Genomic DNA, 24,245 nt, shown 5'->3' on the forward strand with positions numbered 1-24,245 from the left:
CACATAATAGACAGACGTACGCAAAAATGGAGTATTTAAGCGCGGCTAGTTGTTAATCGTGAAGGTTAACTCGAATAAACATGGTAATGTGTATAATTAAAATATTTCTAGGTGAGAACTGTGTCACGTACTTTACCATTGTTTAATTTACCTCAGTTACGATTTAAGTGCGCATACCTACATTAAGAGCGAAAACAGTCCCATTCATAAATTGCTTTTGAATTTATTTGACCTTATTAAAAGCCGAATATCTTAATGTTAAATAGAACAAGTTGAACACCTGTAAGTGTTTTAAGTATTAATGAGAGGCAATATTGATGACATTCTTTTTGCCTTTTTTAGGTACGCATTTCAAACAGTGTTGAGAATCGTACATTTTTCATATACTAGGTTTATGAAATATATTGAAACTGCGAAGACATGTTACCTTAACGTCATTGCCGTCGTAAAACAACCCTGCATTACATTTACTTAATGGCCACTAGATGTATTTTTCATTGCTTAATCGAATGTGAAGGACGAAGTATAAAGATTTAAGATGTGCACGTAACCTCTCCCATAATTGACAAGACGTGTGGCTTATGGAATTGAAGGGAAAATGTATGAGGACACTGCCAATGCCATAAAATAAACCCCTAAAGCAGATCTAAAAAAGCGGTGTGACCCTACGGTGTCATTGGATTTGACTGAAGCGTTTGACAGTTATCGTGTTCACGGACAGACAGACGGACACCATCGATTCCCCTGTAAAGCCTGCATCGCTTCGCTCTGCCACTTAATAAATCCTAAATGCAATTTCTAAAAAATAGATGCCATTTTATAATCGTGTATAGGTTTTTTACAACATACATACTTTGTGCAAACCTATATACATTCCTTATAGCAGCGAAAGCATGTTAAACAGTAAGGGGTGGTTTACGGACCACACGGTACATACTGTATTCTTATATGTTTGCCATGTATTCCCTACTGGCCACACTGCACAAAGTAAAAAAAAAATAAATAAATAAATAAAATCAATATTAAAAAACGTTTTCATTAAAATTTTTATTAATCGGGTAACATCTAATGACCGATAATTAACAATTCTTTTAAAAACTAATACATGCCTAATATGCAATTGAGTCACCTTTTTTAGGGCATTTTCCAACTCATGTTGGAAGGCGCTATTATGGCCACTGTCTCCGTCCGTCCGAGGATTAACTACTCCTACAGTGTTCAAGATATTTAGTTCGTTCTTTTTGCATTCTATAGATTATAGCTCTGGTACCTCAACCAAGAAAAATCTTGGAGATATTTTTGGAAATTTTATTTATTTATTTTCCCTCTTGTTCTAGGCCCTCAACAGGCTTATGTCCAATTACAGAGTGACCCGCATAATGCTTTTTAGAGGTGCCCCTGCACAATGTCTTAAGTTGTTAGAAGGTCTCAAGTTGTTTTTTAACCACAGGTGCTTCTAGTAAAGGTGTGCGCATGCGCAAACTGCGCCATGTCAACTTTTTATTTATAGAGATGTCTTCTGCAAATTTTAATGACATTTTTCGGTTTTTTGGACATAATTCGCTCTTTGTAGACCTACAAGACTTTTTGGAAAGGAAAATTAATCGGCTTTGTATCTCTTACGGTCTCCGAGTCCCCATAATGACACCCTATAATTTTTTTAATAAATACGTTTTTAGTAACAGCACTTTTTATTTTTAATCGGGAAGGGGGGGGGGCGTGAGTAATTTTAGTTTTATGAAAGGGTGCGCCATGGAAATAAGTTTGAGAACCACTGCTCTACAAGATGCTTGTTTTAAATTTAAAACCTGACGTTTCGTCTCCAGTTTGTTTTTTCTTATGGAAGGCATTTTTTACTTTTCGTCGTTTGGTAGAGCGTTTTTTTCTGATTTCAAAAATGTAAACATCACTATTTTCGATTTTATTATATTATTTGTTTAAATTTCCTCAGCTACTGCGATTGGTTCTAAACACATTACTGCAGCTTTCATTTCTAAAGTAATTACAGGAGTAATTATAACCTATTTGATAGCATTGTAAAGAGAATTTCAAGCTCTTTAAGAATATTACCGAAAAAAGTAACCGTTCAATTTAAAAACATTAATTTGTTTTCTGATGCTCTTTTGTTTTTGTATCACTTGTTTTTTTTGAATATGTAGCTTTATCCGAAATTGAAAGTAGAGTATTTTTACTTCTTACACTTTTTCGCTATTTCCAATAATAAAAGAAATATACGCTTGGACACGCAAAATCAATCGCACTGTATAATTACATTTTTTACACGTAGGGTTTTATTCTACTATAAACGCATTTTATACGGAACTGTGTTGCTTGGGGAAGTGACACTAAGAAACCCGATGGTATAACCCTTGGTCCTGTGGTAAATAAACCTCTTCTTTGAGACGTAACGTGCACTGATACCTTAGCTACCTCTTATTTACAATACACTTCCCAAAAAATCTGGTGAGGCAGCACGAATTCGAGAAGCCATGAAAAAAGCGAAGGCTTTTAGATAACTCCTGCCATTTCATTTGGTCAGAAGATTCGAGGAGTTACTAATGAAGCTAGTTCTTCAACCTTTCTCATCACAACGAATAAGTATTGCTGTACAATGGGGTAATGCAGCGGAAATTCTGGATACCATTCCTTTTTCTAATTCTAGTTTAGAAAAAAAATGTATATTCCCTAGTGCCTTAATCAATTATTTTAGAATTTGTTTATTTATTTAAAGTGGAATCCATTTGTAAATTTGTACATTGATCAATAAATAGTAGTCTATTAATTCGCGTTTTTGTTGGCTGTTAAACCCTAAGTTATAAGGGTAATTTTGACATTTCCCTACGGCGGGACTCTGTTAGATTAATCCAGTGAATAAGTTCAACTATTAAATTTTGAGAAACCTGAAGCAATTCAATTGACTTCAGTATTTACTTGAGGGTGATACAACCAGCACCTCAGAATTTGATTTTCAGATTATACGTGGAAATAAAGAACCAAGGTAAAAGTCGTTGAAAGTAGTGTATTCATTACTGAGCTAGCCGTGGTATTAATTATTTCGTTACAAGTAATTTTTACGGTAAAATTTTTACGAATGATGTAGAGAATAAAAGTGGGCTTTCCAACCCTGGTAATTGTAACTAATCGCGGTTACAGCAAGTATAGGTAATGGAATGCGATAAATTTCGTCTTTTCTTTCAATAAATCTGTTTTTATTTCGCAATATAAATTACTTTACGAATTTTATTTGAGTCCATAGTCGAGTGATATATCTGTATTTTGAAAAAATAAATTGGCCTGCAAAGAAAAGAAAGTAATCTATTTCTTTTCCTTCAAAACACAATGGCTTGATTCCTTAAAAGGTAAAAGGCTAAAAAGGGAATTTAATTACTTTCACAGATAATTACCTACAGATTTTATATAATTTTATGAATCGCAGATGAATTAAATTTAGCGGATAATTGGGAACTGAATTCACTAACGTAGATATACGCATTTTCTATAATATAATATTGTGAATCGAGAATTGAATTCCTTTTTCAAGCTAAATTTAACCAGCTTTTTGTTCGATAGCCAAGCGAAGTCATTTTTCGATTGAGGTGCTCTATTTTCATCATGAAAGTTTTCCGCAAAATTTGTCTCAAGTGCGGATTTAAAATGTGTCATTAAAATTCCCAACCAATATCCCAATGCTTTTTAATTTTGAACGAAAACTCGTGACTTGTGCCCATATACGAAAATACGAACATCTTTACAGTCTTAAAATGACCACAAAAAATCATAAATGACCAAAAATTTTATGACGGAGAGCTTGATGCCACCAACAAACCGTATTATTTTTTCTCATTCGACGAATGCAAATTTAATAGCGTATCTCTGCAGGTGCTTCCAAGAGTTAGTTTTTTATTCGCATTTACCAAAGCCAAATCGACGTTTCATTAGCTATCGGACAGCTACTTATGGCATGAGGACTAATCTTGTTTGCCAAATAAGTACGTGTAGTTTTTTACTGGTAGTTTAGTTCCGCCCACGAGTGTAAGTGAATTTTTTAATCTTCGATTATCTGCATGAAAGTAGCTAGTGTGATAATATCCAACTTTTTAGGATCAGGTCCATTAGTTTAAACGTCAATGTCCTCTTTCCTTTCCGGGTTTGTTTTACATTAATTCATATTTTAGGTTCCTAATATGTGTTGCCACTGGACTATGAAGAAATCAATTACCTATACTACCAATAGATGATATATAATTATCCAAAGCGTAGTTTTTAAAGAGGGTAATTAAGCACGCAGCAACAGGATGAAATGAAAGCGTAAGTGAAATGTTTCATTGCGTTCTCTCTACTTACCTACATGAATATTTTAGCATTGAATTAGCTCAGTGCCACTCTCAAAGCACAAAGAAAAAACTATTTTCACTCGCCTGTACGAGGATCATACGTATTTACGAAAACAATACAATTTGAATCTCGAGATGTGCTTTCTTTTATTGTTTTTTCTGTAAATTATGCGAATTTCTAGACCGTTCATTCAGAAGTGTGCCTCATTGCCTGACCCATCGTTAAAATCACCGCTTTGAGGCAATCGCTAATTGAAATAGTAGATCAACCTTGCTTCTAATACGACCTCACGGATTACACCCACACTTTTAGAGCAATGAAGGTCTGGAGCACTTCGGCTCCAGGACTTCAGATTTGCAACCGCTGTCAGTGCAAGTACGGTAACCAGCAGTGAAAGCAGACCAGTGTTAGTGCAGCGTATGTGCTGTGATTACGATGAGGTTTTATCACGTTGCCGCTATCTTGGTCAGTAGAATATTATTTTTTTATTTTTAACCAAAAGGACCTTAAATTATGTAACCAAGCCAATTAAATGGAAACGAGCCCAATTTAAAATTCTAATAAGTTTTTATTTTGTTTTTTAATATCCATATAAGACGAAGCGCCATCGACCACACGTTCTAAAATTAATTATTTTCAATGGATAGGTACGTCAAAGATATACTATGCGTGATGTAACTATGTAAATTACCGTAAACAAAAGAGCTCATCTGAATACTATTTGTATCACGCTCGTTTAACGGTTTTTTTCGTGAACAATTTGTGTTATTTCACATAATAATTGCCGATAAGAAATGGTCAACCACACGTTTTACTTACCTTAATTAATAGAAAGTTGTGCATGTAGTTCACGCGATTACTCATGTTAATTTCCATGCGACAAATCGACGGTAAAAAGTAAATTGGTAATGGACTCAGGTGTTAATACACATTAAATTAGTCAATAGTGAAGGAAATCCTGTTATGGTCAATTCTTTGAGAAGTATGACATTCGGTGGTAGTAATCTTCATGATCGTAGATACAGGGAATGGGTCGTTGCAGTTGTAAATTAAATCCTTTTGGCGTTTATTACTTTGATTAACTGGCATCTGCTAATTGCGAGACTAATGATAAATAAGTTGTCATCTCCGTGAAGTATGACACATTCACCGCGTCAAATTCTGTGAATAATATTTTAGTGATTTTTGGGCGATGAATTTCCCACGTGTGATGCGTTTGCGGAAACAGCTCGTGTTTCGAAACTGTGGTCCCACCTACGAAATTCCTATTATTGAAGCCACACTTTCGCTTATAAAATACACTTCTTCTGTAAAATGCATTCAACCCCCATTAAGAGACGTGTTGTTACCAAAGCGAAATCACATTTCAATCATTAGGAATAGATATCGAAAAGACAACAGTTATAATAAAATGCAGATGAATGTTGATTTGCCATCCCTCAAAAACAACATACAAGGTTGGTGAATTTATCAAATCATTTGCAAATAATGTTATGTAAACGTGATGAGTATAAATTAAACGCAAATTAAAGGTATATTTTCATCTTAATAGCAATAGGCCAATAGCAATACGTACTAGGTGCCAAATTCTTATATCGTTTATGTCTAATGTAGTTACACTGCCAATTTTTTTAACGAAATCAAAATCACCGTTTTAAACAAATTTAGTGTTTTAGCTTTGACTTTTTACATTGTACATTGTACATTACTGGTGGACTATTGAACTAACAGCTCTATCTAGGTTTTTGTGTATGTTCTTTTCAATGGTTTAAAGGTATTTCCAAAATCCCTCCTTCAAGCTGGCTCACCCCTTAAAAACGTTAATTTTTATCACGGCAAAATAATTAGTCAGAACGTTTTTCTAAAAAGTTGCATGTGAAAACCTTTCTAAAATTTAGGTCTTTAATATGTAAGGGCAATCGTCCCCTCCTGAACACTGAAAACCCATTAAAATAAGTATAATAAGTACGTTCATACGTTGTCACAGCTATGCTATTGTAACGGTAATTTAATTACGTACTACCTATATATATTTATAATTAATTAACAATAAATTTCGAACAGTTTTGAAATGATCATAACAGTTAAAATATTATTTATCACTCACAATTTATAATAGCGCGAACTATTTACTACGTCGGCGTTGTAATTGGAACTTAACTGCGACGCAAACTCCAATGTTCTCGAGTTCCTCCGAATACGTTCGAATCTTCTAGAATATGAAAACCGGGTTTTTCATGCAGGTTATAAATTGAGGAAAAATAATTAAAACTCGGGGGTTGAAAAGAGTGAAAAGGGATACAATTTGTAACACAACTATTAATTATATAAAAGAATCTTTAAAGAAAAAAAAGTTGTAGGGCATAACCAAATGTTATGTACACTATTTTCATACACCCTCAAACTCCCCCCGAGAAAAACAAGGAAAATCTGTTTTTTGGGCCCTCAAAATGGAGCCGTTTCCGAGATATTCACGATTTTCGAGAAAAGTCACCCATTTAGGAAGATGAAAAATCCATTTTTTTCATCGTACAGTCTGCGCGGGGTAGTAAAATTTTGGTAAAGACTTAAATTTGAACAATAAAACATAAAAAAGATCATTCCTATACCAAACAAAATTCGAGAAAATCGCCAAAAACTAGGTACACGTTTTTTGGTATGATAAATAGCTTATTTTGCAACTGACTCAACCGCAATAAAAGCATTTAGACGTAAAATCGAATTCGTTTCCTTCACTAACTCTTCTTCCTGCCTGTCTTACAGCTGATTTCGCTGGGCCTTTTGAAAGTTGATTTGCAGGAATTATGAATAAAAGCCTCATGAAGTTTATTCCAGGTTTCAAATCTCAAATAATTTCTTGCTTTAACCGAAACAATAACCGCCCTTTTTTACTTCAATTCATGTCATTTGTTCATGTAAAGTAAAATAACAGAACATTTTTACCTCCTTCTAGCCACTGCGCCCTAGAAATTATTAAGTTTTTTAGTTGTTATTATTATGACAGTTTTTTTCACAACAGCAACACAGTGAGATACTCATATTTAAAAAAAAAGGTCGGATCATCAATTTAAATTATTAACACATACAGACGGACAAACATTTTATTCTTAAAAACCCGCTTAAAATGATCTAAAGGACATTTGATGAAAATTTTGACATATCCAAAAAAACGGCGATCGCAATAGCTAGTTACTTGCTTAAGTCCAACTTACACTTACACTCCCCTTCAAAATTGATACTCGTATTATGCCGAAGGGTGCTCTGAAAACTACCCATTTTTATCACAACCTATAAAATGATATATGAAAGCTTAGGGTAAGTAAAATTCAGATGAACTAAGTAATGATTGTTAGATGCTTTGGAACATTATTTCAGAATATTTCAATCGTTAAAAATCCTCCCCTATTGTGGTTTAATTAAAAAAATATTTACACTAAAAAATATTAATAACTTATCACAAATGCATTTCAAGCTTTCAAAACCACCACTTGCTTCAATTTTGACATCACCAATGATGCACGGTAAGTAGGAACATAGGGATTTAACATGGAAAATTAGATTTATGCAATATCCTGCCCTTCTGTACATTTTACAGAAAAAACTGTAGAGTTTAAAGTTGTAAAAGGTGCATACAAAACTGTTTTTACAATGCCCGCAAATTTAAAAATAAATTTCAACATTTCTGATATTAGTAGCAATAGCCATGACTTAATTCTGAACAACTTTAAACTCTACAGTTTTTTCTGTAAAATGTACAGGGGAGCAGGATTTTGCATAAAACTAATTTCCCATGTTAAATCCCTTTGTTCTTACTTACCGTGTACCACCCGGTATATAAAGATAGCCGTTTTCAAGCATTAATCTTTAGTTATTACGGCTGTCGTCTGCGTACATTGCTAGGTCTGCGTTGATAGATATTGAAAAGGATTGGGCCTAGGATACTACCCTGAGGGACTACCGCATGTATATTTTTTGGTGGGAGATAGGGATGCATGAATTTTAACTGCGATTTTCTAGGAACGAGAATAGTATGGATTTGATGTAGTCAGGTATTTGAAGTAGTCGAATTTTGTATTTCAGACAATTGTCCATACTCGATCAAAGGCTCTTGCAATGGTCTCAACGATGATTGGTGGAGTGACCTTTTCTGAAACCGAATTGAAAGGGTGGTCAAAATGTTCAGTGTTTTGCACTTCTTCATTGAGCCAAGAATGAATTAAAAAATATAACGCACATAGCTATGGCCATTTAAGAAATGATGATCAAACAATGATAATAATAATAAGTTTATTTCTGTTAATATGCTATAAAGGAAATGGAAATGGAAAATGCGCTAAAGTTACTTCGCCTTGCGAAAATCTTCTTACTTGTTTAATCATTAACTTCTTTAAGTTTATGATAGAAAGTACATTAAAAAACAATTTTGAAGCTTTTTACAAGATATACTCGTACATGTCCATTTACATTAAATCGCTTAAAAATTCGTCGTTTTAAAAGGGGGTGAGCTCAAAGGGCTCAAACAAAGTAGTGCTCGCATATAAATATATGTTTTAAATGTCTATATTACCCTTGATTTCCGGTGAGCAAAATGTTTGGAATTAAAAAACTACAATTTGATACTGTAGCGTAGCATTTTTGACGTAGGTACCTCTGTTGGTTTTAGAGTTCCGTTGAAGAGAAGAATTTGGTGAAATTCGATTTTCACTTTTAGCTCCAGTTATTTCAAAATTAATTCTAAACTAGTCGAGTCAAAGTCGACTGAGAACAAAATTAAGCACTTTTGATATACAGGGTGAACATTTCCTCTGGAACACTGGATATATCTTGCAACGCAAGACTTTATTAAAGACAATTTTTAATGTAACCAAAATTGTAACAAGTTTCTAATATACTACGCACTTTAAATTTGTGATCAGTGGCGCTACATCTGCATAGGGGAGGGAGGGCATAATTTTTTTAATGGTAAATTTTCGTTAAATATTATTAAATAGTGTACTTTTTTGGATGTATCAATATAAATACTAAATAGTTGTATTATTTAATTGTATAATAAAACTAGTTTGCCTAGGAAAAACGTTATTCTCCTGTTCGTTATGTCAAATCAATTTATTTTAAAAATCAATTAACATTTTTAAGTAAATCTACATGCTTAAAAATTGTTTACAGTGGCGTGCGGTACAGAACTAAGAGGGTGACTTTTTTAATCGAAAGCACTATTTTTCGTAAGGTACTATTAAAGAATGCACGTTTTTTAATATGATAACATGATCAAAGCAAGAGAAGATGCCGAAAATTCTAATCACCGATTACAGTTCATGAAATTTATTAGATGTGAAGTTGAAAATGGCGAAAGAATTAATTTAGCAAAATATTGATTTGAAACGGCCACCAAGGGAGTACGAATAATCCGTGTTCAAACCTTCTAAATGGTTGATGAAAGAAACCCATTATAAGTGGATGAAGAAACTGTGACATCAAAAATGAAGAAAACTTTTGTGTCAATGCCGGTACGCTACAATGGGTGTGGTATTATGTCAAATTTTCTTCATATTCACTAATTGTAGGACATTAGCGTGGGTTCTACGATTCATAAACAATATGAGAGGTTATGGAGAAGCGGCAGTACAAATGCTTATTTTGATAGGCCAAAAAGAAACGTTTAACAGTTTCTCAGTCCTTATGAGGGTTTGTGTGTTGTGTTTTGGAAACTGTGCAGCGAATTTAAGTTGATCGTGTAACTCTTATTGAAAATTAGAAGTCTTTGGACACTGGCACGGTTATGTTCACTATAAAACTTCACGTGAAGAACTTTAAGATCGTTTTACCGATTTAAATTAGAATACCGTGTGTAATATAAGAGCAAAAGGTAAGGTAGACCCCTGTCCGCAGGTTGTCATCAGCGGATATGAGCCATTTCGTTCTTTCACCAACAAACCGTGAACATGTTAAAGGGCATTATTGTTCAAAAAATTAAACTTCTTTTTATCACAGAATATACAAGCGAGCGTATGACGCTTCAGCAGATCTGTTTCAATTGTGCACATTTCCGCTGTTGAATAATGAAAGTTATTCCTGTAGAAATGTAAAAATGTTGGATTCAGTGCCCACAGAAGCTATTGTGCTGATGGGGCCGATAGGTGGATTTAAATAAACGTGCATGATGGTCTTCTGTATTTGCAAAATGTCGTGACATTCCGAAAAAGTTCATTTACACACAATAATGCGCTAAATTATTGCTTTAGGTAGGCACCTACTTATTAGATATCAATCAGGCAACGCCCAGTCGGGCTCTCCTACACGGTAGTGGTATATTTTTTTTAGTTTGGGCACATAAATTCGCTACCCACCATAAGCAACACGGTGCAAAAACGTACTTATTTGGAGTTTTTGTTTTAAAACAATTAAGTACTCATTACTTCCATGTGGTTGAATGTGAATATTGGAAGAACAAAAATTTTCAGTGAAGGGTGGTTTGTGTTTGCTCATCATTCGTCATTTACAGTTTCTATTAGTAAATAAATGAGATCATCGCTGTGTTACACATTTCCTTTGCCGACAATTCATTTGCAAGTCAAATTAGCGTAATTTGCAAACTTCGTGATTATTTTTTCGAAAATTTGCGCGTTAACTAATCGCATAGTCCAGTTGCCAAAGGTGGGAGATTCAGTGGAGACAACTCCAAGACTAAAATTGAACCGATACCCCGAGCGTTACACTCCCTATTCGCGCACCTTACTTTCCATTTCACGCAGTACGCACTACCAGAAAGTTCATAGAAGGAATTCTTCATAAATGCAATTTATATTACTTGAAATCCAGACTTTGTGCATAAAAATGGAACCAATTATGGGCCGCTTATTTCTGCCATTGGAATGAAAATATGTGCACTAATCCAACTGATTGGCCCAGTTTCAAATGGCCAAATTTCAAGGCGATTTCCACTTTTTCAAAATGAATGCTTTTTTTATGCAGAAATTAAGCACAAATAATGCCGCGAGTAAATTGCGCTCGAATAGCAAAAACGATACAATAAATATTAACCGGTCCAGATAAGTTCAAAGTTGTTAACTTTATAAGTCAATTTACATGCCAGAGTCACGAATCATGGGCACTTTTCGCTTTTAGGATGAAATTTGCTCTTGTGTGGTAAAAAAGTGATAAAAAATTCAAAATACATTCGACCAAGGTCAGAGCCGTTCTGCGCTGTTAATTGTTATGCAAATTTTTGCACTTCATCGATCCTACCGAGAACTTCACAAACTAATTAATAATAAATTAATTAATTAATATCAACTTTGTTATTTATTAATGTATTTTAACCACAGATACTTGTCGTAAAGGCAAACATATCGCATATAGTAAAAATCAGATGTGCGCATGTACAAATTGCGCAATACCAACTTTCGTATGTATGGAGATATTTCTTTGAAATTTTATCCAAAAATGCTTTTAGTAAAAGCAAACGTATCGCATATTATGCGTCTGTCCGTCTGACCGAGGCCTTAACTACTCCTACAGTTTTCAAGATATTTAGTTCGTTCTCTTTACATTCGGTAGAGTATAGCCATAGCCATTTGGAAAGTAGGTACTGATAAACGCATGGAAAATGCGCTAAAGGGCGAAAACCTTTTTATTTGTTATAAATGTTATAATGATTCTGCATTAGAGTGTCTTTGACGCAATTCTTCAAAATTCAGATAATTAGACGTGGATGAGATTCCTTTCAGGACCCTTATTCTTGAGTTCATAGGAATAGAATTAGTGAGGGAAAGGGGGGGCGGAGGTCTCTTTTAAAACCAATCAAGAATAGGTTATTTTGTTTTACGAAAGAACTCCACTCCACTTCTCTCACTAATTCTATTCCTATGAAATCACGAATTAGGACCCAGATTAGAAATTGATATTCGAAATATGGAAACAGACCGCTTTAACTCCGTGATGAATACGCCAATTCGTCTTCGAATATAATTTTTTAACACACCCAAACGTTTCGACTTGCGAATTCAAACAAAAATGTTCCGCTCTACCACTTCCTTCGCTATTTGAATCTCGCCCGGTAGAAATACCGAAACGGGCCTTCCTTTCTGAACGAAACGATCTCGACTAGCATGCCCTTTTAAACGAATAGTAAACCTGCATTTTTGTCACGTGTCTGGATTTAAACAAATCGGAACGAAACTTTAGGTCCCAAGAGATCGTGGCAACCGCGCTCGCCTTTCGCAATACGTTTCTTGTTATCGCCAGACATTCCCTTGTTCACGTTCGCTATGAAGCAACACATGTGTAAATTTTCCTATGCTGAACAAAATACGAATTTTAAAAAATACTTTTAAATTCCTAAGCGACCACCCGTTACCAGTTTGGATGACGTGGAGGAGAAAATTCCGGGCCAAATATATCCCAAAAACCTAGGTAAAGCCATTAATTGGACTTATCTATTAGTGCCCGAGAAAAAACTTAAAAAAACTCAAAATTTTGGGGATTTTTGGACACTAGCTCCCCAGAATTATTTTAAATCCTCATATTATTTGGGAAAAGTTACCAGTTATTTTTATTTTTTGGATGTACGTTTCCGTTGTGTTGAAAAAAAACAAACATGCAAAATATCTGAATAATTCTGTTTTCTGGTTATTCTCCGACAATTCCTTGGAGTTTCGAAATTACTGTTTCAAAGCCTCAAGTTTCCCATGCTTAAAGGCTCCAATTTATAAAATGTTGAAAGTTTTAAAGGGTCAACTCTCCGATGCTTCAGGACTAAAAAGTCTACACCTTTAGTGCTGCATGGTCCCGATGTTCCAAGGCTTTAAGCATTTAGCTGGGCTTTAACGAATTAAGGTATCGAGCCTTCTACATACCAGGACTTCAAAGCTTCCACAGCTTGAAACAACGAAATTCTTTAAAGCTTCAATGCTTGAGGCTTTCAAATTCTTCAAAGGCTCTAAGATTTCAACCCTTCAACGCCTCAAGACTCAAGGTTCTAGAAGTTTAAGATCTTCAAGATGACCAGAATGTGTGAATGCTTCCATGCAATTAAAAAAACTTTTCACTATTGAAGACTTCCAGGTTGTTTCCAAAATTGCAGCAATTTTAATGTTCTATGATTCTAAGGCTTTAATTCCTTGATCTTTATTGTTTCAAATGTTGAAAGCTGTAAGGCGTCAACCCTCCAAGGCTTCAAAGCTCAAAGCTTTAAGACTACAAAATCCGAATGTTCCAAAGCTACAAAGATTTAGCTAAAAGATCTCAAGACTTGAAGTTTTGCAATCTCAATAAACTTTCCAAAACTAAGCTTCAAATTTCCGAAATGTTTTAAACATTTTTGAGGCACATTTCAAAATATCTTTGTTCTTCAACTGAACCTTAAATGGAATTTTGGTTGGGCATTGATTTACTGGTCTCAATAGAATTCCTCAACAAACTGTGTGGAAAATGTTGAGTAGATCGGCATTTTTATGTATCTTTTCATACAGTGAAGCGTTAAGGATATTGTGCCGAAATGTTATGTGGTGTTGAAGAAGATTAGCCATATCTTACATGAATTTTAGTGACAGCTCGATAGCAGGACATCTCAATCACAGTCATTACAATTAATCATCCATTTAGCTATTCTTTTAAACCTCGAAAAAACTATATGTATAGTAATAAATAATAAAGAGTGGTTTTTATCAATTATCACCTTTTTAAAGTATAAGTTACAAAATAAATGAAAATAATGAAGAAGACACGAATGCCAGGCGGATCGAATATATACCCTTTGAAACTTTTGGGGGTTCAAAGCCTTGATATATCAAAATACATGGAAACCTTTAATTTGTGAAGCTTTGAAGCCTTTAATGTATTCAGGAATATGAGATTTTGAGCTCCGAAGTTTTAGAAGCGTTGAGGCTTTGAACTCTTGATAATCGTACTGTGAATGTGTTGGGTTCAAAGTATTGGAGCTTTGGAAATTTTGTAGGCTTGGACTCTCAAACGTTGTAATCCTTCGAAAGCTTTAAAATTTTGGAAACCTTTAAAACTTAAACTTTGGAGCTTGGAGTCTGGTCGCCCTGAAATCGATAACAATTTGAAGGGTTTAAATTTCTATACGTTTGGGGCTGTCGTGTGGAAACCTTCAATATTTTGGAATTTTGACACCTTACAAATTTCATGCTTGCTAGTTTAGAAGCCTTTGAAGTTTTTGACACCTTAAAATTTTTCTGTATTTTGCGGACTAAAAGCCTTAGAAACCTTGCAATGGTTAAAGCTCTAAAGCCTGGGTGCGTTGGCGCCGAAACGTTAAGCGTTGAATTCTTCAAAAGTTCTTCAAAGGCTTTAAGATTTCAACCCTTCAATACATGAAGACGTACAAGGCTCTAGAAATGTAAGACTCTCAAGATAATACGAAAGCATGAATGCTTCAACGCTTTCCTGTATCAAGGCTCAAGGACTTTAACCGTTTAAGGCTTCCTTATTGTCTCCAGGCTTCAAAACCGCGCTTCCAAATTCTAAGGTTTCAAATGTTCAAATCAAAAAGTCTTAAGCAGACCCCAACGTTCCAAAGCTACGAAGATTCAGCTGCATGGAATTCATCGCTTTAGGAGAAGCCTTGAACCTACTAAGACTTGAAGATTTTTAATCGCGATAAACTTAATCTTGTACGTCTTGAAGCCCAAAAGGTTTGCACTTCCGAAATCCTTTAAGCATTCTTGGGGCGCAGATTGCACCCCAAATTTTTGTGTACTTCCACCGATTAAAAAAAAAGACACATTGTACCTTAGAAAAATACATGGTTTATTTGTTTTCTTTCCTTAAAACAATTTCCTCATTTGTAAGTATGATACAATTTTATGACGCTGATTGCTTTCTTAATCTTTAACACTGAAGGTGCAAAAAATGTAGGTTACAAATTAACCGAAAAGTGTCTTACGTTTGGAAAGCAATTTTAAAGAACTTTAGTATTTTGAAGCATCTCGTAATCCTCCACTAGCTCGTACCTATTAATTATTTATAGCAATTTTCCTATGATCATAATAATGTAAAATGTTGTTTCTATTATACAAAATCTAAAAAAATTACTACGTAGCATCCCAATTACATAAATATATTACTTTTATTGATGATACAACAGCTCACTCACGTATCAACTTTACGCAATTATAACGCGTGTAATAAAAGCCTTCATCTCGCACATCTATATAATAAATTAATATAAAGTGAAATTTCAACTCCAAAAAAAAAATCAAACAAGTTCGACTCGAAATTTTACTTTCCCATGAGGCGGCTGTCTTCTTGACATGACGGAGAACAGGCGCGCCTCGAACTTTCTGATCCTATTTTCTATAAGATTGCTTAACATTATTTATTATTATTATAATATTGGCATTATCTCAGTTTTCGAGTTGGACATGGTTTTTGGCACGTGAATAATGCATAAATATTTAAACATCCTTGGTAATTCCTATTTACTTGTAGATTTCTCATTTGTACTTTAAAGCTGCCTAATTACTTTCTCACATTAGCTTTTATATAGGTCAACCGAATTTTTTAGTATTTTTATTTTTGCTTGCAGCATTTCAAAGTGGAATGTGGTAATTAGAAAATTTATAAACTTCAACACACCCTTAGGTTGAAGAATAACATTGTAATAAAGTAATAAAATCTCTGACTGTGGTCAAAGTCCTCATTAGATTGAATTACTTCAGTCGCATGTTAATGAAGCTAATTTGCCTTCATTTCCTAATTAAAGTAATTACACTTTATTGGTTGGTAGGTAATGCCGTAGATTAATAGTCTGTGGTAATATTTAATAAGAAGTTCAAAAACCCTACGAAAGTGTGCGCAAAGTGGAGCAAAATCGATGTCCACAGCAAAAGCGTTATTTCCTGTACGCGGATAATTAGTACTGAATGATTGTGTTACATAAACATAGTTTAGTACAACGAGTACTTTTACTTTCAATATCCCGGGCTGTTTTGCGATTAGTCCGATTAGAACAAATTAACTTATTTACCTATTTTAAACTAGGCGATGGAGAATAATTAAAAATGTTTAATCATTCAGCTGCTAATTGGGTCCCTAATGACTAAAGTATTTAGTAATTACACTCGAAATTGTAGGGTATGATACGCATTAATGAGAATTTACCGTAAGCACGAAAATAGGATAAGTGGTTTCTAACAACAGTATATTCTGGTATCAAAGGACCAATCGCTGAGTCGATTCCAAAACATGGGGCATCACATACTTCTCAAATACCAGGTTAACAGAGAAATTAGCAACTTGTTGCTAGCTAGTTCCAAACCATATAAGATTAGCATTACCCACGACTAGAGATTCTGAGGTGAACCGTCATTTCCATGACTCCTTTCATCATAATTTTTCGAAAGACTTAACGGATAAAGCTGTCTGAAGGTAGGTAGTGCTCCGCTTTTGCTCACAAACACAACTTTCAATGTTTGTTATCCTTATTATGATAAACAACCAAACCTCACAATTTTTTTGCGTAAGAGGACATTGGTGACATGTCGTGCTTTGGTTTGGGGGAATCAGTAAGTCAGCCCATAAAAATGATTTTGCATCTTAACTTCCTATTACTCCTTTGCACATTATGAACTTGCTGATTTCAGGTTTCCATTCTGCTTTTTAACTAAAAATAATTTTTTTACGTTTCATTCGAAAAAAAGACATTGTTTTCAATGTCCAAAACTAAAAACCGATTATCGTAACGGTATTTTGAGCTCAGAAAGGGGCTTTTCTGCCTCATCTGTCACAGATAACAACACAAACAAATAAGAGAGATAGTGCGGCACATAAATATTGCGATAGCCATGTTTAACGTCTGACACTAGTGTAAATCGAATACAAAAACCTTAATTAATACTCAATAAAACCCAGTAATTCGAATGACTTTGCACTAGCAAAAGCAAAATTTTGACTGACAACGAATTGTCCGTACAAATCGGTGTATAAAAGCATGAACTATAACGACAAGAGAATGAAGTCAATGGCCTCTATCGGCGAAAATAAAGAACTAGGTAATAACAATTCCACCATCGAAATAACTTGCATCTTAACTAAACGGGTTTGCAAAGGAAATACATAGACGGTGTAAGAATATTACTGAAATTAGAGTATCTATAAATTAGTAAAAAAGAAAACGTTACAAAAGCATGTTTAAAGATAGGTTAATCAGCACTTTTTGCCTATAACAAAGAGTAGGTACTAGCATAACAATCTGATCAACAATGTACAGAACTGTCAATTGGTCATTAATTTGCATCTTTTTAATAATGTTATTTATCTACGCGATAAAAAAATTTAAAAGTGTACCGAACATCACAAATTTGCTGATGATAACAGCTTTGCTGTCGAAACACGTTCTGTTTAAGTTTTTATGACCTTTGTGTATTATTTTCAAACGTTTTCTGCCCCTCTCAAGTCATTGGAGAATTCTCGAAGATCAATATCAAAACGCGTCCATTGCTGGTGCATTCAAATTGTGCTTTTTATAGGCGTAGGTACTATATGCACAATTTGTATTTGTTTATTTTTATTTTTAAATCGTTTAAAACTCATATCAAACAATATTATTGTCATGGCCTATTAATTGAACAGTTCGAAAGTGAAAATTGAAATCATAGTGAAGAGTGATGCACTAGGCAAACAGACAAAAATCAAAAACAGTCTTTAAACGAGCAGAAAATTTTCCGTCCGAAATTAGTACATACGTAAGGATTTTCACATCTTTTGTTCAAAAGACGTGTGGAAAAACGAGAAACTTGGATTTTTTTTCTCTCGTAACAAAACCCATAAACATCGAAAAATTATGAAAAATAAATATAAATCGTAGGTGCATTTTTTTTTAAAAACCAAATGTGCCTTAAATTCGGATCGTATATTATTCCCTCATTTAAGCGTCTCTCTACGTCCGCTAATTTTCGAAGTCTCAAATCGCAAGAGTTCCTAGTAAATCTAATAAATGTGATTTAAGTCTGGGTTAATTAACATGTACAGGGTGTCCCATTTTTTACCGTTGTATATCCGTAATTTTTAGTCTACCAAAAAAAAGTAATATGGGCGTCATGTGCTCTTTTTAGGTCAAACTTAAAATGGTAAAATCAAAATTTTAAAATAACCGCTCGCTTTAGAGATTCAGGGGAAATTCAAAAATGGCCACTTTCATAATGTTCCCTATATTTTCTAGGTTATAGAAGAGATACAGAAAATAGTTTAAATAATCTTCCGTTTTCAAAAGGCCTCAAAAATGGTTTTTTTTAATGAAAAAATTCGAACATCTTTTTAATAAACATTTTTCCGTATCTCTTTTAGCTAAGAAAATATAGGGTCATTATGAAATTCAACAATTTTTTTGATTTTCACGTGTATTTCTTGAACGAGCATATACAGTGTGCCCAGATCGCGTGGGATTGCATGTTTAACTTTCTTATTATTAATGACTGGTTAAACGGACAATGTTTTGCAGTTATATATATTCTTATTTAAAATTTGCTTGTGAAAGTTGAAAATATTGAATAGGTTGGACGAAAATTTCAAAAAAACTAAAATCGGTCATCTCCTTGAATGTCTTATATCATCAAAAGTATACGAGATACAGAAAAAAAGTTTAAAGTTTAAAAGTTACTGTTTTTGATATACTTAATTTACAATTGATGTAAAAAAAATGCAAGATGGCTACTTTTGAGGAACATTTAGCAGCTTCCTAAAGTTAAATAGGCGCCATATTGGATTTTTAAATTACTTAATAATAATACGTCACTGACCAGTGACCATAATTTTAAACTAAATGTAGAGTGGTAGCGAACTTTTTATAATATTGAATACCATAGAAGCCTCTTTAAAAAATGTTATTTTGAAGTGTTCCAGACAAAATTTTCACCTTGTATAGCGATTTACCTAAGACCAATTGCCCTAGGAAAAAGATATTAGTGCGTTTTGATTTGACCCCCTGGAAGGACTTCCACTTCCACAAGCATTTGTACCTAATTGGAACTCGAGCTCTTTTGTTATTCCCTCAATGATTGACACGTGTGAATGCGTTCCCTCTGTTTCTAATTAAAATCTAGACAAAGCAATTAGCAATTCGGACGTTATACGACCGCTAACAACAATATTGAATATAGGGTGACCAGAAATATTAGATATTAAAAGAGTACAACGAACAGGTGTTGCAATAATCGATTGGGTGTGACGTAGGGTTAGTTCTCAGGCTCTTCAAATGGTGATAGAAGAGTAATTACACTCACCGCTACTGAAAATACACCTTCAAAATTACTAAAAATAAAAAAAATGCATATACCACGTACGCATATCGCAAGGCATAAAGTAAACACAAAGTAAATTTACTTTTTTAAGTTAAGACAGAAGACAGCGAAGTTTGTACCACAAAATTACAGAAGCAAGTGCAGTGCAATATGAAAATTCCCCCGTAAAGTGCTGAACGTGCATTCGGTGCGCAAGGACGAGTTACGACTCTTACGAGGCAAATAACTGTGTTATTTTTTATTTAATTTAATTTTAGTAAAGGCGAACCAAAGCGTTGGTTGTTGTTTCCCTTTTGCGAAATAGAGAACATTTTTTCCATTTAATTAAAAAGTAAGAGTACACCGAACAATAGGTCAGAAAAGAGAGCATTACTCTTAAAAAGAGTACGTCTGGTCACCTTATTGAATAGCAATCAGGAAAAAACCTAAATGTTTAGTGTCTCGTAGTAGATTTATGAAAGAAAAAGGACACATTTCGTCGTCAAAGAGTCCGGAAATGAAAGGGTTATCATCGCAATGTAGGTAACATAATTTTCGATTTGACAATAGACATCATTTAACGGTTGCACGAGCGCCGAAAGTATTTTGAACTTGTCAAAACTGAGATTATTTAATTAGAGGCAAAAGTAATTCTAAAGAACAATTCAATGCCGCAACCATCATTATGGCATTGAGATCGCAATCTAAAAAAGGATTAATGTCCCTTTAACAATGCGTTTGCATTTCATAATGAGGAATATTTTTCACGCACAAACTCTTTGCCGAATTTACAAGAAAATGGACTATTCCCCACACGTTTTATGTAAAATTATGGGCGCCACAAAGTAAAGTTCAGTTATTTACGGATAATTATCATATTATTACCATTTTCTCACAAAAAATAATGTACGTAAACAGGTTAAAACACCTTTGTCGTATTTAAGTGTTACAAAATACATTGGGAATAATTTTAATTACAACTTTTTCGGTCAAAATAATGAGCACCGTCAGTAGGTCTATAATCAAAAGGTATAATGGATTATATATTTCCTGTCTATTTATAATAGAGCAAAGCCATTTTTAGCATTGACACAGTGCGCTTTCACCTTTCAGTAACTATTAATTTTGTTGTATATAGTGTGTGTAATAGCTGTTTTAGTATAAACATATGTATGAGCTTTTTGCTTCCATTCTATCACCTGTGATAATTATGCATGCATTTGTTTTATGCTGTACTTAATTCATGCTCCATGTTACGCACCTTTCTCCAAATATTATACGAAGAGAGTTGAGGCTCCTTAATTCTTCCCTTATATATCCCGATTTTCTTCACAAGTGGGCCTTGTATGTACATGTACAGTTATGTATTATGCAGTATGCTTCAGTAATAAGTAATTAGCGATCCCTAATGGTGCAACAGTTGTGAAGGCATCTCATGTATTCTCGGTTTCATAGTCTCCTCTATGGATAACAGGAGAGAGAGCCTAATAAAAATTGTCCTTAACTCGGAAAATATAACGGGCCAACGAACAGGAACCTTCTCGACTTTTTGGAAACTTGGTTATGGTATCTAAATAGTTCCAGGCTGTCCAGTTATAATGTTGAAACCACATTCTATTTCGTAGGGCTAATGGAAAATCATAATCTCATAAAATAAGGTCCTAAAACATAGTTTCCAGTAATTCCACTCTTTAGATTTAAAAACCAACGGTGCTGATAGTCTAATGGAGCGAAGAAATGGAAATCTCAGTAGCAAAAATGGTGTCGGTAATCATTAAGTTAAATTGAACTGCAATTGTAAGATTTTTTCTTTCTTATCTCAATACCCATGGATAGAAATTATTTCTTCTATGGAAATATTTTCCTCCGATTCTTGAAGTAAGTGTAGATGACATGGATGAAACTTATTCCTACAATAATAAATTGGGAAATTCTATTTTTTCCAGACGTCCCAATCGCCCTTTGTGACTACCATCCTCCAAAAATTTGTTCTTGAGATATAAAGAATTATTTATATCCCATCACGATGAGGAGTTGAGGAGGAGGCTATGGTGGTAGAAATGAATTCATTTCGTTAAGACCTTTCATTAGAGTACCATGAAGGAGCCCCCTCCCTCAACCCTTCCTTTTGATAAGGAGTAAGTAGAGTGGTAGTTGGTAGAAAACAATTCCTTTTGTTGAGACCATTAATTGGTATACCATGAAAGATGAAAGTAATTTCTACCTCCTCCCTCTACAAACCAATTCATTTCGGTGAGACCTTTCATTAGAATACCATGAAGGGTAGAACGTGCCCCCCCCCCGCCATTTTTAATTTTACTTGGCAGCACTAAAAACATACGTATGCAATTTCTGAGACCAGTTGGTCGATGCATGTAAAAGTTATGCACATTTTACATTCAAAAACAGCATCTTTGGAAATAATTCATGGGGGCGGGGGGAGGTCCCCTTTGAGACAGCGTAATTTGATAGCTGTCTGGCACACCTTCAATGTACAGACTACATATTGCAAATGGGCACTTTAGGACTAGAACCATTCCCCTAAAAGTAGTTACAAACCGCAAAAGTGGGTCCGAACAGACGGACGGACGGACGGATAAAACGCAAACAATAGCACTTTTTTCATTCTTAAAAAATGCGCTAAAAAGTTAACAGGTCAGGCATTTTAATAGTCAAGGAGCACAACTAAATAAACCGTTTCAAACCAATAAGACAACGAACGACAAACACAGACGGGCGGATAGAAAGTCCAAATTACCAAAATTTAACCAGTTAGTCCCTTGACCATTGTCTACTTATTACTGAAAACAGAATTGGAAAATTCGGAATCGTTCGCGAGTTAGCCATGATGTACACAGACGGACGAGAGGACGGATAGACAGAAAGTTCAGAATCACGAACGAGTTTGAGTCGCTCGTTAATAAAGATATTACGATGGCAACGCGATGGCATAATAAAACACAAGCTCAGTGAGAGTCCAAACCAAGTAAGATGCCAAAGGCACAAAAATCATTCTTGGAACACCCTAAAATCGCATTGAGAAAGAACAAGCATTTCTTTTAAATAAAGTGAGAGCTTAACACTAATTAGATCCACGTATCTAAAATTTCTTCCAACATTTCCTTTAGTTTCTTCTTCCTTCAAAGAATGTAATTATATTTAGGTCTAATTTTGTAAAACAAAATTCCAAAATTCTTACTCCGAGATTAATTTTTAATTTACCCACGGCTATAGTTCAATAATAAAAATATTTTTATAACGCTTACCTTGCAACCATGGTTGCTTGCGACCCTTTATTTCCTCTTAAACCCTGAAATTCAAAATCTAATACTCCTGTTCTCCTATTTAAAATATACACACCTCTGAATCTAAAATGGAAATTTCCATCAATGCAACAGAATAGGTACCAAAAATCTTTTGTTTGGATTCGTATCAATGAATACAATACAAATCTGTTCCAGGCAAGTAATTTCCACGGGTTGATTCATTTAGTAATATCAAAATTACCTCTAACCAAAATTAATACGCAAATTCCTAAAATTACCCGACCACTAATTTATACAAATTAAAAAAAATTACAGTTATTGACGTGCCGTGGTAAGCAAATTGATCTTAAATCTCCTGATTCGAATTTGGTATGGGCCCACACTCGTAACTTCACTAAAAATAAAATTTCAGCGTACCTCACGTAGTACGCGAAAATTAGCATAGAATTAAATTTTTCGCGCATCCAAAGTGGTACATTTCGACTCGCAAAATCAAGCTTGAAATGTCCACTGGCCTACGTCTCTCGCTATTTAAATCTCGCCCGATAATCGTGGCAACCGGGCTCGCTTTCCCCAATACGGTTTCGCGGTTATCGCTTGTTATCTCTAGACATACTTTTGTTCATGTTCGTTATGAAGCGGTATTAGTGTAAATTTTCCTATGCTCGACAAAATAGATATTCAAACCCTAATTTTTGAGCCAATCTCGTCAGTAAAATGACATTACTTAAATCAGAAAAATATACTCGGCCCCAAAGGGGCTTCGTATTTCAATACATCCTCGCTAGTAATGTGTCATTTTCCTGACTTTTATGTAAATAACTATTAAAACGCTCATTCCGGCAATATTTCCATTTTGGTTGACCGTAAAAAAATTGCTGTCATTTTGAACCCTGTATAAGGAAATCTCTAAAGCTATGGTTCAAATAGGACCATACACCAGCCATGCGGAATAAATTGCATTTATCATATAATTTACGCGAAGCTACACTCCGAAATTCTTCCATAAGGGTTTAATTAAAAATATTGAAACATAATGAACATTTGGCCAATTCATGAGTAGCTTCCCCTACTTGTCAAGGGTGGTGTCTCATATACTGCAATGTATGGCCCCGCAATTCTTCAAATGACTTTTTTGCCCACAATGCTGCCAGTGGATACCTTTACACAGTTTTGTTCTCATAGCTCGTATAATTTATGCATTAAATGCTGTCTGTACGATTAGATCACACGAAACTGTACAGGTACATAAGACAGAAATTCCGGCATTACACAATGTCATTAATTAAAACAGTTGCGATTGAAATTGCAGAATCATTATTATCAACTATTTAAAGTCGAAGAAATTAAACTACCTAGGTACATTACAACATAACGAAATTAAATTACATTTACAGATTACAAT

General features: G+C 34.4%; 1 protein-coding gene across 1 annotated transcript in view; it reads left to right on the plus strand.

Moving 5' to 3' along the window:
• Positions 1–4,646: 4,646 nt before the first annotated feature.
• LOC116171755 overlaps positions 4,647–24,245 on the plus strand; it is a 37,109-nt gene continuing 17,510 nt past the window's right edge. The window contains exon 1 of the mRNA XM_031488737.1: positions 4,647–4,800. Within this exon, the coding sequence (XP_031344597.1) occupies positions 4,771–4,800 (30 nt within the window). The 5' untranslated portion in view covers positions 4,647–4,770. The remainder of the gene's footprint in view (positions 4,801–24,245) is intronic.

The sequence above is a fragment of the Photinus pyralis genome, unplaced genomic scaffold, assembly GCF_008802855.1.
Source record: "Photinus pyralis isolate 1611_PpyrPB1 unplaced genomic scaffold, Ppyr1.3 Ppyr1.4_LG5, whole genome shotgun sequence".
Classification (NCBI taxonomy): domain Eukaryota; kingdom Metazoa; phylum Arthropoda; class Insecta; order Coleoptera; family Lampyridae; genus Photinus; species Photinus pyralis.